Source organism: Akebia trifoliata, chromosome 3, assembly GCF_017979445.1.
Source record: "Akebia trifoliata isolate Shusen 1 chromosome 3, ASM1797944v1, whole genome shotgun sequence".
In the NCBI taxonomy this organism is placed as follows: Eukaryota; Viridiplantae; Streptophyta; class Magnoliopsida; order Ranunculales; family Lardizabalaceae; genus Akebia; species Akebia trifoliata.
The window spans coordinates 43,622,992-43,641,618 of NC_141377.1; the positions used below are offsets into that span (position 1 = coordinate 43,622,992).

Genomic DNA, 18,627 nt, shown 5'->3' on the forward strand with positions numbered 1-18,627 from the left:
AAACAACCACTTAATTTCAAAGTGATTGGTGCATTGTAAGTAAATGTTGGTGTGCCAATAGAATCTCTAATGGCTAAATCACCCCTAAATTAATAAGAGAAAGAATCCAACAACCAACCCAAAAAATAACGTCCTCTTTCATAACTGTAATAACGGTCTTTCTTAACTATAATAACTGCCTCCTCTCTCTCTTCAAAGTATTCTCATCTCAACCCATTTTATGAGTTCCCCTATGTGGAACGTATTCTAAATATAAAAAATTTACTATTTGATTTCTCTCTCATCCTTCTTCTGTCTCCCTCTTCTTCCAAAGAGAACCACAGGAGAGAGAAGGAACCAAAAGATGAGGAAATATGTAGAGTTGTTGGACACAGGGGTGAGGATCATGGCTCGATTCCGCTCCCACTGCCCTCAAACGTCTCGGATGTATTACAAGCCACCACAAGCCCAAGAAGGCAATGTCATCCCCAATTCGTCCACACCAAAGGCAGCTGACGAAATCACTGCTTCTAGGCCTCTTACACCACGATCAAAGGACAGAGAGAATTTTAATTTTCTTTATTTTTTTTTTCCTTTGTTATCTTCCTATACATTGTTAATGATTTGAAAGGAGGTCTTATAATCTTTTGGAGAATATTTGAGATACCCATATTTTCAATTGGGTGACAATCCCCCCTTCAACTCAGCCTTTTGTGATAGATTAATAGAAAATGACTTGTAGCCAAAAATCCTTAATTTTTTTTTTTTCTCCCAAAACCAGTCATCCTTAAGAGGGAGTGGTTCCTATGTGGTACTTTTTTCTTGTTTTGTAGTTCCCTGTAGAAGTTTTGAATGGTTGAGATATCGCCACATCAACAAAACACTAAATTCACACCATTAAAATTTAGTTCTTCAGTGACAGTTTCGAAACCTTTGATCATGGTATTAAAAAGTTTTTTTTTTTCTTCAAAATCTGATCTATCCTCCCAAAACTAGAGGATTTGGGTGTTATTGATTTTCATAGGCTGACTCAATCAAGATTGTAGAAAAATCGCTACAGGAAATGACAAGGAAAAAAACGTACAATAGAGGATCCGCTCCCCACTTCCGAATTCAGATATTGTAAAATAGATTGCTCATTAAATGCACCCAAAAAAGAAGAATCTTTGATGAGTCGTGCTGGAGTGACCTCATATCGCACATCTTGACGTGAAAGTGGATAGGAACCATAGATGCTTTTTCACTGTATCTTGAGTAAAAGAATCTATGGTTCCCATATGAGGTCCAATCTTGAGGTCACTTCAGTATTATTCTTCTCTAATAGAAGTTTATGCACCAAGATCAGAGGTGTGGGAGGCGGGTTTTAACCCTCCTTGAGTACAAATTCTTGAGTCATCAAAGAAGCACAAAGCTGTAGATATGCAAATGAAGATTGTATTCTTAGTAGTAAGTAAAACTATGCCACCAATACATTTTTGCATATAAAATACTCTCAAAACTATCTTTAGCCTATCTTATTTAATGTTTGTTAAAACTAGAAAATCAGAGAAATACATATAAGCCACACAAAAAAAAAAAAAAAAACAGTAAGACTAATAGTATGTCTCCTAACCACGGCAATGAGGCATAGGCATCACAACGAACTTCATCAATCCGACACTGCAGTGAACACCCGCACGCTCACCGCATGCAAAGTAGTAAGGCTGCCACTTTTTCATCACAAACTTGAATCCTTTTCCTCCTCCTTGTGCTACATTTGCTACCAGCTTCGCTCTCCTTAGGTCACATTTCAGAAAACTCCAAAAGTTCGGCAACAAGTAGACACTGTGAGGAAAGGTGGTGCCGTTGGGAGGATCGTACTTGAACACTGTAACAATAAGAACATCATCGATGATCAAAATACTATTAATTTTAGTACATTTACTTGTTTTCATTAATAAGCTTAATTACAACCATAGTTTAAAAGTATAGATATGTGCGGGATAAAAAGTTCCTTGTTCTCTTTCCCATCAAATAAGTGTCACCTTGATATAAGTAATAATAAAAAACTACTAAAGAAGTTAGTACAGTCTCCCCAAATAGAGGTTGATTTTGAAAAGATGGCAGTTTGTTACATCAGGTGGCCAAACCCCAAAGATGATTAAGAGAATTTGAGGGATGATCCATGGAATAAAGACGGAAAATTTAAAAATTAGTGATAGAGATTATAGAATAATAGTTAAGAAATCTAAATATAAATAATTAGAAAAAAAAAATGTAGAGAAGAATGAAGGGCTGGTGAAGTGAACTAAAAACTTGCACCATTCTATCAGTGAGTGTAATTCTATGAGAGACAATCCTGACTTGGTGTATACTCCATAGCTTATATCACCAATCTCGAGATGTGTGGGTGAACCATAAGGAATCAAATTGAATTTACTAGTACTACTCACCTAATGTGTCATTAAGGTAAAAGGGGCCATTTCGAAAAGCCCAATCAGTGTAATTGAAGCCGAAACGCCAATGTTCAGTCCCTCCTACGATGGTTGTTTTAGCTAGACTAACTCCCATCATGCATGCAATCACTAGGAAGATGAGCCCTTGAGCGTAACCAACCCCACATCTGATAGCCATTTTCAAAACAAAAAGACTCCACAAATAGAACTCTAAAGAAGGATTATATGTGGGAGTTAGATGGTTGAAATACAAGAGATGATGGGATATAAATAGGGGCAGAGAAAACATGGAATTATACCTATTTTTCTTACTTGAGTTGGTAAGTGTAGGAAAAAAACTTATAAAAAATCACTCTGAACTCAGTTCTTTGTTTTGGTGCTAGATCTTCAATGAATTTCCTTCATTTAAATATTTTTAATGTACAAATGACATAAACATCCACTTTAAGTTCAAAAATTATAAGACTTGATAAAATAGTTTAATTAGACAATGTGGAAAAATAGAGGAAGGAAGGGTTGACAGTGTAATTATTCATGTTCACACATAAGGTCTAGTGTCATCAAGTATATTGTAGAGGGTTTGGCTATTTTCCATTGCGAGATGAGAAGTCCTCCCGACACTAAGCACGGCACCGAAGGCTCCATGCAATGCAATGTGGGCTAGTGGGGAGTTGAGAAGACTTCAACAGTCAAACCAACAGCATTTTTTACTCTGCTTCTCAAGTTTGGTATCCAAAACAGCAAGAAGTGACGTACAATTCGCATAATGATTACGTCTGGGGATGTCAATGGATCGGGTCAGTACCAAATTGGTACTAATGAATTTAATTAGAGCTGGATCCAACTGAATTAATCTGATTGGATCTGTCTTTCTCAAGTCTTGAATGGATCCAATGTCCAATGACATATGCACTGTCCTGGTTACTGTTCAATCCAATCCCAAAAAACAATATTTTTGGGGTCCCTATCCGTGGACAACAGTTTGGCAAACATTTTGGCAAACACTTTTTCAAAACATGGGTTAGAGGTCTTGGAATGGGCTGATTTTTGGTGAGGATGATCACTACGGTGAGGAGATCATCCTCACCAAAAAATCAGCTCATTCCAAAACTTCTAGCCCCATTTTACAAGTTGAAAAATCGTGAACCGTCCATTTTTTGTAAACCATTTTTGATGAGGTTAGAAGTTTTGGAATGGGCTGATTTTTGGTGATGATGATCTCCTCACCATAGAGATCATCCTCACCAAAAATCAGCCCATTCCAAGACCTCTAACCCATGTTTTGAAAAATGTGTTTGCCAAAATGTTTGCCAAACTGTTGGCCATTGAACGCTACTCATATTTTTGAAAAGGTTCTAATTGAACCCGTTTTGATTTAACAAGAATATACATAAAATAATGCACTCATGTGTTTAATAAAATATTAAATATAAATAAACATTGTTACATATTCCAAAAAGCATTACCAAATCAAAATCCCTCTTGGATCGGAAAATGAATGATCCAAAACCAATCCAATAAGTTATTGAATCAGTTTGTTATCAGATTGGATCCTATTATCACAAAATCCTTGATTCAAACCCATAGTTATTGGATTGAAATGAATAAAATTTTGGGTCTGATCCGATCCATCAACCACCACTTACGTCCCCAACCCAAGTGGTTTGGTAACTTCTTAATAAGTCGTTTGTTGTATTCTTTTTTCAAATTTTTACAAAAATAAATTGATTTTGATTAAGAAGTTGAACGGTTGTGCTCTGATCAGATTGAAAATTGAGGTTTCAAATTTGCCATCTTAAACCAAGAGCTTCGGCCTGTACTGCTTAGCTAGGGTTTAGGTTGTCCACCTATAGTGGTTGAAGGAATGAATCACTAGCTTCTTCATTTAAGTGCAAAATTAAAGTTATTTTATTGGAAGATACCAACAACACTACAGGATCGGGATACTTACAAGACAATTGAGTTGACAGCCATTTGTCCTGTACAAGTTTCGAAATGAACTGATTTTTTTGTGAAAATGATCTGTGGAAAAATTCACCGTTCCACGACTCATCCAATTTTAAACACTTTTGATTGGGTTAAAAGTTTCAAAACCAAGGAGAACTTGGACCAAGGTTCTCTGTTCGTGGAGCAAAGAACCAGGTCGAACCTGGACCTAGGTCATCAGTCAATTCACATAGAATACCAAATGACACCTCAACAGTATACAATTATTTGGTCTATACTAGGTTCAACAAATTAAAATACTTTTTCTAGTCTGATCAAAAGATTGAAAATGAGATTGTTAGGTGCCCAGTTAAGAAGATCATAAAAATGTAATCGCTAAAAGAAATTAGTCAAGAAAAAGCCGTCCACCCTACACTAACAAGTTTCCTCTTGAAACATAAGTTTGTTTGCGGATCGTTTCATCATGGTCCAGTGTAAGCCGGCAAGATATTACTACAGCTCCTAATTTGACTTGGTAATAATTTAAATCAAAAAATGGTTCATGCCTGCAATCAGTATGCTTGGAAATGTTCAAGGGGTCCGGTAAAGTGGTTCATGCTTCATCAATACCTGGAGAAAAAAAAAAACAAACATCAATCTGTTAATAGAAGATACATTCATATTTTTGTTTTCAGCCAGAGAACACCCTATAAACCACAAGTGTGGATAATAATACCATGACCATTTAAGTGGGCACATATTCAGCTGCAGTGCACACCATTAGATGGCTCCCACCTGGGAGATCACCAATCTATAAATCAACTTAATTATGTTTATCAGTTACAAGGACTTGATCTGACTATTGTAACCAAAAGAATAACATTTGATCAGATGGCTAAAATCATTAGAAAAGATTGATTCATTAGTAGCACCCCCACCTCTCCGGAAGTGGCCGTGCCATGATTTTATTTTATTTTTTAATATCGCGGGGTATTCCCACACCCTTTGGGATGGGGGCTAATCCTTACAGCCCCACAGACCCTGTGCCATGAATATGATGTTTAAGAGACTCGAGCAACAAACTTGACACTCTAACCAGAACTTCATAAACGGAATCTGAATTTTATACCTGATGATCCCTCGAGATACTAGATGTATTGTTTGCAATAGGAACCAGTTGACCATGTAGAACTTAGATATGCATATAGAAATATCAAGCATAAATGCTTTCAGGGACCTGTAATTCAAACCCCAGAAGGAAGCCAATTTCAATATCAAATAATAATTAAGCAATAGTAATTGAAATAAGTATCAAGCATACTAGAGATTGTATAAAACCTATTGAAATATTCTGGAGTAAGCCTTTCTCTCCAGCTCACGTCTATCAGCAATCTGTAAACAACCATTTTTGGCTATCAACACCAAGTTGTATTGAACATCTATTGTCCTAAAATGCTAAAACCATGCAGATTGGGTGTAGCCTACTGACCTTCTTCTTTGCAGCGGCAAGCTCCTTCTTTATTCCACCTGAGAGCAAAATATCAAGATAAATAGAGAGTAAAAAATTACTATTCACAGTAATATTCAAAAAGTTACCAATCAAGTTAGAACTCAGCAGTGAACTTGCTCTGGAAATGGCCCAGATTCCAGTTCAAAGCCCTGATTCTATAAAATGACCCAATCCTTAACTCGACTTATTTAATATTTGATTTGGCAGCTTGTGAACGACTCGCTAAATGGTTATGTGACTGCCAACACTAGATCAGGAAATCTACGGTGTTTAAAGCTCTGGCACAGTATTTATTCTTATTTTTTTCTGCTCATCTAAAAATAATTCACATTATAGATTGTGGCATGTTCCAATGGAGTTGGATCCCATGTGACCACCTCTAGTTTGTCAGCTCTCAAGCTATCAAAATGTTCCACCTTATTATAATCATCTTAAAAGCCTTTTCAGTGGGACATTCAAGTCAAACTCAGACACCAAATTGGTTGCTCGATAGCTAGTTCAAGTTGTGAGAAAAACAATTATCCATCTTAACCGGGTTCAAATTACTTTGACATTGCTTTGGACATTAATGACAAGCATGGTCAAAACTAGAAGTCACCAACCATCATTTGGCTCCAATTCTAATGCTTTCTTGAAGCTTTCAACTGCAGCATCTATATCATTAAGCGCCATGTGTGCCTGATAGATAAACAATAGCACTAGTATTAGGCGTCATAAAATACTCCACGGAACACCAATTATGCCTTACAACACATTTGGTTTTATGAAATTTCTTCATTATAATCACACTAGCCAATCAACAAAGAAAACAATTACCACTAACACATTTATAGGAATTTGAAGGAAAATTTAAAGAAGGAATTGCTGAAAGAACATAATCTAAAGAGGGATGAAATAGTGCATTCGCAGGCCCATGCGAAGAATGCATGATTGCAACTGCTAGAGTGATATTGAGATATGTAAACTGTATATGGCATGCTTGCCATGGCACCACTACGTTGCAATTTTATGCATGTATTGTAATTGTCAGATTATGAGTTCGAACCCTATTTACCTAATGAAGAGAAAGGTTAAAATAACTCTATTTTTTTTCTTTATTTTTTATAGGCTATATGGGTGAAGGAGAGGTTTTGATCCGAGGTCACAGACTATACAATCTTTCTAAGTTGGCACCTTCAACCCTTGATTTTTATTTTATTTTTATAGGTAACTCTAGATGTTTTGATAATCAACAGTAGCAAGATATGGAATAGTCCCGTGCATATTTACTAGATCATGCCCCACCTGTCTATCATTCAATGTGAGACTAAATTGTGCAACTAAAAATTATTTACAAATAAACCATGCCATCATTCACCAGTTTTTATAAATGATGATCAAACAATCAACCTAATTTAGTGTAGGATAAAATTGCATCATAAGGGAGAAAATGAGTAATAGACATTCTTTACACAATTGTGACATGTACTTCTAACACTGTTGGGTACTGTATTTTTCCCTAATCCTGAAATTCTAAAAGAAACCCACTTTAGTCAAAAGGTCATAGGCGATAAATAAACCTGGGTGGTATACTTAAGACCTTAAACATGGATCAGGCAAGCATTGGCTAAAGTTAACTAATGTTCAAATGAACTCAGCAAAAAAACCTTACATTCAAATAATTAGTTAATATTTTAGTTTAAGTTAGCATTGCTAATAACTTATTTTATCAGTTAACGTAACGGAAGTGTGTGCATTAATAGATTCAATTGATAAACAAGTAATAACTTGAAGAAGATAAAGCAAAGAACTAGAAATTAAGTAACTAAAAGAGAATTGAATTGATATGTTTTAATATTCGTTTTTGAGGCTCCTTATATCGATAACTTCATCATGACAACATAGAATCCTTCTAAAATACTAATAAGTAACTTTCCTAATCAATCTAAAACATAATAGCAACTTGCTAATCTCATTATAACTCAATTTGAACACTTCTAAGCACTTCTAGTTATAACCTAAAGAATAAAAATGAATTTACACAAAAATAGAAACTAAACAAGGAATAGTACTGCTAAAGTAACAATAATAAAATAGAAATCCTACTAGAATTAAAAAATAAAAACAAATCCTACAAGAATTAGAGAACAACTTAATACTCTAACTAGAATTGTAGATATCCTACATCATCGGTAGCTTTGTAAACAACTCAAATGATGAGAGGTTATCATTCTCTTTGATGAGAAAACCTCAAACCAGCATTTCTCTACCCTCTTCTCTTTACCTCTACCTTTTTTACTTATTATCAAATTGATCCCTACTATTAAACAAGTCATCGATATTTAATTCTCGCAAGGTAAGTTTCTAATATTTAATTATCAATATTGATCCCCATTATGGACTACCCAATCTACAAGTTTAAACCATGGAATCTCCAAGGTATGTATTTATTTATGTACATATATATGTATGTGTGTACGTATATTACTTTCTTGCTACTATTTTTCTTCTTCGTCTTACAAGTTTTCAATGACATGTTGAGTGAGCTGGTTTGTATAATGGAAGAAGATCTAAGAGGGCACACCTTTGTTAGAGTTGTTCTTCTTTCTAGTGGATCGAGTGTCTGCCTTAAGCCCGGTCCTGATTACCTTTCAATTAAAGAATGAAATCTTTAATGAACTACTTTTATGATTTTTTCAGGACTTGAACATTTGAGAGACAAGAAGATCAAACAATATTACTTTGTTCCAAGAGAAAGTTTCTTCGGAAATTTTTCTAGGCCCAAACAAACTGTGAAAGGAGAAATAGGTGTGTGGAAACTAATGGCAACAGTAATGCTATTCTAGATGGAGAAAAATGGTCGAATGGACACATGTAAGGGCGAGTGTTCAAATACAATGGCAAGAGAACCCCATGGATCATGCACGAGTACACTTTACCCCGATTTTAGACCAAAATAACAAGGTTACTTTGTGTGTGTGTGCCTTGATTGAAATATATAAAAAAAATTGATAAAGATTTATTGAAAGATTCTCCATACCAAAAACTATATAGAAAGTCTAACAGGGGAAGGAGCTCAGTTATAGATTATCTACACACACACACACACACACATAGCTAATCACACATATATGGTAATACCACAAATTACAACAACCCAATTTGGTGCAAAACTGGCATTGCAACTCCCTTGAGTTATTTTAACTAGTGCTCCAAAAAACCCTCAATGAGTCAATCGTCATCATCCATCTTCAAAGCCTTGCCTGCCTTCAAGTACTATATTATTTTCTTAATTACAAATAAGATTATCAAAGGCGAAGGCAAGCGCCTTTTTCGCCTTTGACATCATTGATTACAAATACCCCAAAAATTGCAAGAGGTAAACTCCCTTAAATTCCCCCGCAATCTTCAGAATGGCTAGTATACCATATTTAAATGAGTTCATATGAGCCCTCAAGAATGATTGAAAGATAGAAGACCAAATATATATATATATTGATAAAACACAACAATGGATCTTACTGCAGCTACAATTATGGGGTTTAAATCCCATCCAGCTACAATGGAGTAGTCGAGTGGGGTCCATTTTATTGTCTTTCCTCGTCACCCCTTCAACTCTATTGTCTCCTCTCCTCCCCCACCCCCACCCCCACCTCCACCCCATTTTCAATAATATCCCTCCAATTTGACTATCTTTCCTCTTTTAACCACTTTTTCAATAATACCCCTCTAACTTTACTATCTTTTCTCTTTTACCCATTTAACCCACTTTATTGTCTTTCCTCTTCTTCCCCTTTCTTGATAACTCTCCAACTTTTAATAACGGACATCTTCTTTGGGGGTTAAGGGGCTAAAAGTGGAAAAATAATAAAATTGAAGAGGTATTATTAAAAAAATCTTTGGGGTTAAAAGGGTAAAAAAGGAAAAATAGTAGTTAGAGGGGTATCATTAAAAAAATGGAGGAAAAGAGAGGGAAAAAAGACAATAAAGTTGAAGAGGTGAAGAGAGAAGACAATAAAGTGGCGTCCACACAAAAGGGTGGATGGGACATTTGTCCCCCATAACTGTAGCAAACAGTGATTTTAAATCTATTATGAACCTAGGAGAGCAAACAACTTGTCAAAGAAGACAATATATGATTATAGAGATTATTAGAGAGCATTTAGAAAGATTTCACTGTTGAAAGAGGGATCCTCTGTCACACATCATTAAAAAATGATAATTAATAGGAGTAAGAAAAGGAAACAAGAAGAAATGTAAAAATGTTGCATAGTGAAAAACATAAAATAATGAAGGCAATATATGATTATAGAGATTATTAGAGAGCATTTAGAAAGATTTTTTTGATAACTACATTTAGAAAGATTTCATTGTTGAAAGTGGGATCCTCTTTCACACAACATCATTAAAAAATGTTAATTAATGGTGATGATCATCATCGAAGGGAAGATGGTGGCTCCTCAGATCCAAGGGGAACCCCCCCCCCCCCCCGCTCCCCCCTCCCCCCCAACTCCCAGTAATTAAAATCCTTATTCATGAAAGATACCAACCTGACCTTGGCGAAACCACGCTTTCACATTAGCCTCTCCTTCACGCATTGCAAAATCCGCATCCAATAATGCTCCCTTCAGATCTCCTACTTTCAACTTGCATGCCTAAAGCAACACATCATGTATCAATAGATGTTCATAAGATTAAAAGAACAAGAAGATTAGAACCCATTCACAATTAATGAATAGGCCAAAATAGGAAAAGACGAAGTACCAAATAATAAGATGAGCATGTCATCTTAAGGCTAAACCATACCACCCACACAAACAAAAAGGTCTTAACTAAACTATAAAACAAACATCATATAAATAATTCAAAAACTTTTAAACCGAAATAAAGGTAATTGCCACTAAACAAACCCACTAACATTTGAAATATTATACAACAAATAGGCAAAAGTGTTGGGAGGGGGGCAAACTCAATAATGTCCATCATAACTTTCTTTGACTCCATTAGCAACATCTACCACTTACCCTTAAGATTATCATCAAAACCTTTATCTCAAATATAATGTTCCTCTATTCAATTCTATCTAAAGCCAACAATTTTGTCAATTCAAGTGTCTTTAAATAAGTTCTTACTAGTCACTACCCCATTCTAGGCTTGTTGGTTCAACGTCCTCATCTGTTCTACGCTCATTCTATAAAGATCATCTTGATTGCCCAACTTTCAACAAGAGAGCATATAGAAATTTATTTCAGCACATAAATTTTCATCTAATTTTTTTGGAATGTGCACCATCCAATTTTATTACAATGGGTAACAACATCCCAATATGTCCATCCCATGGATAATAGAACCAAAACAACATAATGTTCACCTCGAAAATCCCTGGCAATCAATTTTAATTAGGGCATTCCCTCAATGTATCACTCCATACACTTCATCCTAGTCAAAACTTATTTAAAGCCCTTAGACCCCAAAGCAGCTCTCCAGAATTAAAGTTTTGCAGTCACTGTCTAGTCTCGTCCATAACACTAATAACTATAAAGATAAGTTATTTCAAAAATGATACCTATGTAAGTGGACATCCAAAGTCCAACCATTTGCACTTTATAAACCCTTAAACATTTTGAACCTCCATCATGTGTGTTCCTTTTATGGGTGCTTTTATCGGCCTTTATTGCACATAATCAAACCCATCTCTACCAACTTTCCTTAACTTATCAAATGTTGGGCTGATCTCATACATCTCAATTTCCGCTCTAAATTGTAGGAAAAATCTAATTGCAACTCATCAGCCACCACCATTGCAATAATAACAACAACAAAGCCTTATCCCAAAGATTTAGGTTTGGCTAAATGAATCTTGTTCCTCCTTTCCACTCTGCACAGAGCCAAGTCACACGTTATTGCAAGTGAGTTCATATCTACTTCCAGTATCTCTTTCCATGTTCTTTTGGGTGTTTTTCTCACTATTTTAGGACCTTAAATGTCAACATTTATTATAACGATGGTTATCACTGGCCTTTGTTAAACATGCCCAAACCATTTCAGTTAACTTTTTCTTATCTTATTGCTTGTTGGAGACACTCATACATTTTCCCAAATGTTTTCATCTCTATATTTATCTTTCCTAGTCCTCAACAACCACATCTCTTCTAAGTTCAATTTATTAATATGATGCTTCTTGACTGCCTAATATTCAATTTCATAAAATATAATTGGTCTTACTACCATATTATTAAAAAAAATCTTTCAATTTGATTGATATTCGTAAGTTACATAGCAGTTCAGAAACACACCTCCACTTTAACCATCCAACTCTGATTCTATGAACAACATCTTCCTCAATTTCCCCACCCTAATATATATAATAGACTCAAGTCTAACCAAAATTATAACTCAATATTGAATCCAAAAAAAATTTAAATTAAATTGTTAATTATGACTGATTGATAATGATATAATGATTTTAATTAATAGGAACAGAAAATTAGAACCATTTTAGATTCTTAACAAACCTAGGATAGGTGAAACAAATCAAGGGAAATATTTAATGAATATAAAAGAGAACTTCAGTCAATATAAAATAACTACTTTTAGAAATTAAAAAAAAAAAAAAGATCTGGCAAACCTCATGTATGAGAGGGGGGAAAAGTAAGAAAGAAGAGTAAAAGACGAAAAGTAAAAAAGGTGAAATGGGTCCTCTTGATTCAAAACAAATTCCAATTTTTGTTCTCATCTTATGTCCAGTATCAAGTATGAACTAAGCCTTAAATAGAATCTTAGCAATTGCCGCTCATGTTCACTAACCCTTTCGCATAGTAAAATAAATCAACTCATTAAACCTGTATGGTTCTCATATCATGATGATTTCCAATTCAATTACATGTGTGTGTGTGTCACACTCATCCAATGGTGAAAAGAAAATCTTACGGAACTATTTGTGAATATCTGCGACTTCGTCTTACTCAAATATGAACTCTTTTCTGCACAATCACAATAAATAAATAAAATACAATTAAGGCTGTTGTTAAGGTGCGTAAACAATAAATTACATAGAGAAACAAAATGGCTCACCTTCATCAATGTCTTCTTTCTCCCAACAGACATCCAAGAAGCGCAAAGCCTTCCGATACTTTCGAAGAGCCATCTTATAGTCTTGTTTCTGTATACAACAACAGAATAAGTTAAATTAAGTAAAAAACAACCAAAGAAAACAAAAAGGACAATGTATTCTTGGTTTTACACCCAAATACCTTGTAGTACTCATTTCCATAAACTTTGATCGAATCAACAGCATTCATCCACCACGAAATCTCATTTGGCTTCTCATCAAGGTCAACCGGCCAATCAGGGTAAGTATCGCCATCTTTAAAAAAATCAGAAATCCCATCATCTGCCCCTTGTGGAATCTCCCCACAATCCGCGACAATAACATCAAGACTGGGATAATCACCATCACGAGTACTGACATGTTCGATGGAACGAACGACTCCCATGCCTTTAATCACCTTCCCAAATACAACATGTTTTCCATCTAGATGAGGCGTTCGAGTGGTCGTAATAAAGAACTGAGATCCATTGGTGTTCAGACCAGAATTCGCCATCGATAACATTCCTTTTCTTTCATGTTTCAATTCAAAATTCTCGTCTTCAAATTTCAACCCGTAGATTGATTCTCCACCTGTGCCATCCCCAGCAGATATGTCTCCACCTTGAATCATAAAACCTTTGATAATTCTATGAAAACAAACCCCCTGAAAATTTATTTTATTTTTTGAACAAATATTATTAAAATTGAATATTACAGATAAATAAGAGAGAAAAAACCCAATGTGATAAACAGATACTTTGCATGAACAAGAACAACACGTGCCTTTATTTCCAGAGAGTCCATCCAATATATTATTATAAAGACAATAATACCCACTATTTTACGAAAATCAGATTTTTTAACAAATATTATTAAAAATTGAATAATAAAAATCAAGGAGAGAGAACAAAACCAATATGATATACAGATACTTTACATCAACAAGAACAACACATGCCCTTGATTTCAGAGAATCAATCCACCGTCTCCACCTTGAATCATAAAACCTTTGATAATTCTATGAAAACAAACCCCCTGAAAATTTATTTTATTTTTTGAACAAATATTATTAAAATTGAATATTACAGATAAATAAGGGAGAAAAAACCCAATGTGATAAACAGATACTTTGCATGAACAAGAACAACACGTGCCTTTATTTCCAGAGAGTCCATCCAATATATTATTATAAAGACAATAATACCCACTATTTTACGAAAATCAGATTTTTTAACAAATATTATTAAAAATTGAATAATAAAAATCAAGGAGAGAGAACAAAACCAATATGATATACAGATACTTTACATCAACAAGAACAACACATGCCCTTGATTTCAGAGAATCAATCCACCATTTTATTGCAAAGACAGTAATACCCATTATATAAAAGAATCGGAGAAAAAAAAAGTGACATTAACCAGTGATTTTCAAAAGAATCAAGGGTATTGCAGTCTTTTTCTGTAAATGAGAATCATTGAAAGTAAAATCAAAACATCAGATACAGATACACAGATAGAGAGAAGGGGACCTTGAAATGGAGAGGAACAGAAGTGTTAGGGCCAATGCCCTTCTCTCCAGTACAGAGAGCTCTGAAATTCTCAGCTGTCTTAGGCACCACATCACTGTAAAGCTCCACCACTATCCTTCCTTCAAGCTCTCCTCCTATGCTTATATCTAAAAAGCACCTTGGGTTCACCATTTCTCTGGTTTCTGCTCTACTTCGCTCCAACAACAACAACAAAAAACACAAATTATCTAAAGTGAAAAAACCCTAATTCTCTGGTCCAGGCTTTTTCTACTGAACCGACGGCATACTGTAGTATGGGCCGGGCTCCTTTTTTTAGGTTTTAAAGGGAACCATAACTTCACTACTTTCAATTCAAATCACCACTATTCATGATGACCACTTGCTAAAATACGCTGTGCGTAAAGGGTCACGCTTGTCGGGTTGGGCATTGGTACATTTTTCATTGACGTAGATGTAAATATGCGCACTTCGCTTATTTTATCAAACAAGTCACAGTATTTTTGTCGTTTACTGGTTAATCTGCGGTTGCTACCTTGTATAGTCGTAGCCGTGTGTTCGTTCGTGTATCAGTACACGAAAAAAAATTTGCTTACAAAATTTTCGTCACAGAAATTTGTGATTGTCCAATCACAAGTACCCACGTGTATTGAATGACATTCCTAATTTACGAAAATACCCTTATTAAGTCCATAACTACCCGGTGTGCTTGACGTGGCAAGCATTGTGAGCAGAAAAACGACTCCTGCCTATACTAGAGGAAACGAACTTTTTCATTTGAAAAAACGTACGAAGAGCGCATAGGCTTACACGTCATCTAATGGGTCCAATTCAAGAGTTGACCTTAATTAGAAGTTAGGAACAAAACAGTACGTTAATGAACCCTACTGTAAGGTTTCTTTACATGTAAACCCTAAGTTTTTGGTGGTGTCTTGATAATCCATATGGTAAATCTTTTCTTTTTCATTGTCCAATCCATGTCCTAATTAATATCCATTGAGATCAACATTTTGCTCCAGTCATTGATATTGACATTTCATAATTGTCAAGATCAATGATCATACGTCATCAAACTTTTGAACGTGGATTATCAAGCTCAATTGTTGACAATCTGTATTGGTGATCTTGACAATTTGAATCTTGATCCAACAATTTCTATCTTGATCTGATGATTCGAGGATAGCTGTTTTATTGGGGTGATGAGGTTTTAAGGAAAAAATATATTTTATTTTAAAGTCGTGATAATCTAACTACCCCATGTGGCACACTCAATCAACTACCTAATGTGACAAGTTCGAGAATTGTAGATCTGTGCTCTTTTGTACATACGGTTCCCTTAGGATACACTTTTTATGGGGATGTAACGTTGTGTATATTGAGGAGCACAAATCTACGATTCCCAAACTTGGCATATGAGGGTGGTTGATTGAGTATACCACATGGGGTAGTCAGATTATCGTCATTCTTGATCTTACTAATTGGATTATTAATATAAAACCAAGGAGGAATATATGATGATGTGTGTATATATGTATACAGATGGGACGGCTTAATGGACAACAATGGCGACAACGATTTTTGTTTTATATGGGTTAGAAGTTTCTAAATGGGTTGATTTTTTGTGAGGATGATCTCCTCACCCTAGTGATCATCCTCACAAAGAATCATCACATTCCAAAACTATTAATCCCAAAAAAAGTGGTTTACAAAAAAATTGATGATCCATGATTCTTTAACTTGTAAATATCATCCTCGCCAAAAATAAGTCTATTTCAAAACTTCTAATCTTGTTATATATAGGGTTGCACAGTCAATGGGAGGTAAAAAATTTCCTAAGGATATCATCCTCACAAAAAATAAGTCAAATTTGAAAATTTTAACCCCATCAAGAGTGGTTTTACAAATTGACAATAAAAAATTGGCAGTTCACAATGCTAAACCATTTTTTATGGGGTTAAAAGTTTCATATTGTACTTAAAAAAAATTTGGATCATCTCTTCATCATATAGATCATCCTCACAAAAAATCAGTTCATTCAAAAACTTCTAACCCTAGTTTACAAGTTGAAGAATTGTAGATCGTCCAATATTAGTAAATCACTTTTGACGAGGTTAGAAGTTTTAAAATGGGCTGATTTTTTATGAGGGTGATCTCTATGATCAGCACATTCCAAAACTTTTAACCCATAGATTGAAAAAATGTTTGACTGTCTTTAGGGCCTCCGAACACCACCCTATATGTATATAAGTTTGCAAAAGCAAGGTAACAATGAAAAACTTCAAAATAAAGTATCCTAAATCAAATATCCAAAACAAAGTATTAAAGAAAAAGAAAAAAACTTTTGAAAACTTGAATCTTGCTTTCTACTATTTGTCTCTTTTAGTTGTCGATGCATATTTTTTATTGAAGTCAAATCGAAGGTTAGATATAGATCAAAGAAAGAAGATGGAGGTTGTTAGGCTCAATCAATTTATAAGTCCTAATCTTAATAATAATAGGCACATTAACAATGATAAATAAAAGTGTTATTTAATGAAAAATCTCTCATTGTAATAGGGTTAAATGGAATTGCAAGGACAGTTTGGGAGAATAAAATTTGGAAAATGTCCCTTTCCATTAATAAGACCATTGGTATGTTAGGGATGACCAAGAAAATATAATCCTTAGGAAAGAGTGTTTTAATCCCTAGAAGATCAGAATTGATTTGTTGGAAACCTGCATTTTCCCTCAAACCTTGAAGCCATCTTGATGGAAAGCCTCAACCGTGAGTTGAGGCTAGGAAAGTCCATCAAATTTTGATGTCAAACCTTCTACTCCACCTTCTCGCATTATAATAATGAAAATAAAGAAAAGACCAATGATCTAATGTACGTGAACAAATTAAATATTTAATTCTAGTCATTTTACTGTCATCACACGTGATTTTGACATTACCATCCTAGAAGACTAGAACATGGTGGACCATAGCATTATCTATCCTCTGATTGTAATCAAACAATAATAAAAACATCAATATTTGATCGACCAACATTAACAATTCTTTAATTATTAGTACTTCTAATTATTTATTATGCGATGATAAAAGTAAAACCATTAAAATTTACAAAATAGAATATGAAAACAAAATTCAAGAATGAATCCGACGAATTTATATATGTTTGCCCCACCTAGGTAATTAAATCCTCATATTGACAATGCTTTGTTGCTTTTATTATGGTGACCAAACCAACAAATGATATAAATGGGCCTTAATGTGTATCATGTGGAACCAAACCATGTCATGTATAGAGTGGTTCTTCGTGGATGACAAATACATTACATTCGAACTACCGCAATAACTAATGTGTGACCAAATGCGTTTGATATGAGAATGGAACTACTATCAATTGAGTTATAAATGTTTAACAAATTATCTTTTGATATAATAGTCATGTTCAATAAAGGAAATATTTATTTGAATATATTTTTCAAATTTAATTTGATAATAAATTTTCGTAGCATTGAAGATAATATTTCTTCAGCCAACTCGCTCACTTGAAAAATTCTTGTCTCTAATGTCCTTGCAATGGTAATCATTTAACTTATTGTTTTTAAAACTAACGCTTTTATTTTAATATAAATATTTTATTAATTTCTTTTAATTTTATCATGTTTATCATTTTTTTAATTTTAAAGAGTGAGGTTGTTGGAGGAGAAATTGGAATGACAAATTATAACTAATTTATGTTTTAGGACTATGATTTGAAGGATTAAAATAAGACTAAGATATTAGAGAAAATTGATTGAAAAATAAGGTAAGGAAATAGTTCACCGTTACATATGCTATACATCCCATCAATTTAAAAACTTGCATCTCAAATATCAACTAAAATGAAAAGCGTTGTCTAAACACCCAAAAAAGTTGAACACTGCAACTACCTCAAATATCACCCATGTCTTCATCTTCATAATTGTTGGAATCTCTCGCTCGAATTGAAGCACCCATGTCTTCATCTTCACAATTGTTGAAATCTCTTGTTCGAATCAAAGCACCCTTATCTTCATCTTCATCTTCATAATTGTTGAAATCTCCAATTATACTCGAAATATTCTTCAACATGTCATTGTTAAAGAGGCACAATAGCTCCAAACAGAAAAAGAGAAAATTTGAGCTTATCATACACTAATCCCAACCCCAAAA

The 18,627-nt window shown here is 34.4% G+C and overlaps 2 protein-coding genes across 6 annotated transcripts; both read right to left on the minus strand.

The window, feature by feature from the left end:
- Window positions 1-1,586: 1,586 nt before the first annotated feature.
- On the minus strand, window positions 1,587-2,592 carry LOC147407184 (blue copper protein 1a-like). Its single transcript, XM_086432591.1, has 2 exons — window positions 2,412-2,592; window positions 1,587-1,846 (listed from the first exon to the last, which is right to left on the minus strand). The coding sequence occupies exons 1-2, from the start codon at window positions 2,590-2,592 to the stop codon at window positions 1,587-1,589; spliced, it is 441 nt and encodes a 146-aa protein (XP_086288717.1).
- A 2,111-nt stretch (window positions 2,593-4,703) lies between these two features.
- LOC147407185 (peptidyl-prolyl cis-trans isomerase CYP40-like) lies at window positions 4,704-14,825 on the minus strand. 5 transcript variants are annotated; one of them, XM_086435613.1, is made up of 11 exons: window positions 14,451-14,812; window positions 13,083-13,583; window positions 12,904-12,991; window positions 12,760-12,812; window positions 10,380-10,484; window positions 6,453-6,528; window positions 5,830-5,867; window positions 5,679-5,732; window positions 5,470-5,577; window positions 5,077-5,135; window positions 4,704-4,970 (listed from the first exon to the last, which is right to left on the minus strand). In XM_086435613.1, exons 1-8 carry the CDS (start codon window positions 14,619-14,621, stop codon window positions 5,679-5,681), a joined length of 1,086 nt encoding a protein of 361 aa, XP_086291739.1. In that variant the 5' UTR covers window positions 14,622-14,812; the 3' UTR covers window positions 4,704-4,970; window positions 5,077-5,135; window positions 5,470-5,577. The 5 variants fall into 5 exon arrangements, with proteins under 5 accessions (XP_086291739.1, XP_086291738.1, XP_086291740.1 ...); XM_086435612.1 differs by lacking the exon at window positions 5,077-5,135; XM_086435614.1 differs by lacking the exons at window positions 4,704-4,970; window positions 5,077-5,135; window positions 5,470-5,577 and adding an exon at window positions 8,414-8,477 and having other exon boundaries at window positions 14,451-14,825.
- Window positions 14,826-18,627: the final 3,802 nt, after the last annotated feature.

What these genes read in the sequence shown, in the direction of transcription:
- LOC147407185 (XM_086435612.1), bottom strand. Translation starts at nt 14,621, where the DNA reads ATGGTGAACCCAAGGTGCTTTTTAGATATAAGCATAGGAGGAGAGCTT. An exon ending in AGATATTCACAAATAGTTCC is followed by an intron (nt 10,485 to 12,759) that starts GTAAGATTTTCT and finishes GTGTTGCTTTAG; the next exon opens with GCATGCAAGTTGAAAGTAGG. An exon ending in CGTGGTTTCGCCAAGGTCAG is followed by an intron (nt 6,529 to 10,379) that starts GTTGGTATCTTT and finishes TTTATCTATCAG; the next exon opens with GCACACATGGCGCTTAATGA.
- LOC147407184 (XM_086432591.1), bottom strand. Translation starts at nt 2,592, where the DNA reads ATGGCTATCAGATGTGGGGTTGGTTACGCTCAAGGGCTCATCTTCCTA. An exon ending in TTACCTTAATGACACATTAG is followed by an intron (nt 1,847 to 2,411) that starts GTGAGTAGTACT and finishes TTATTGTTACAG; the next exon opens with TGTTCAAGTACGATCCTCCC.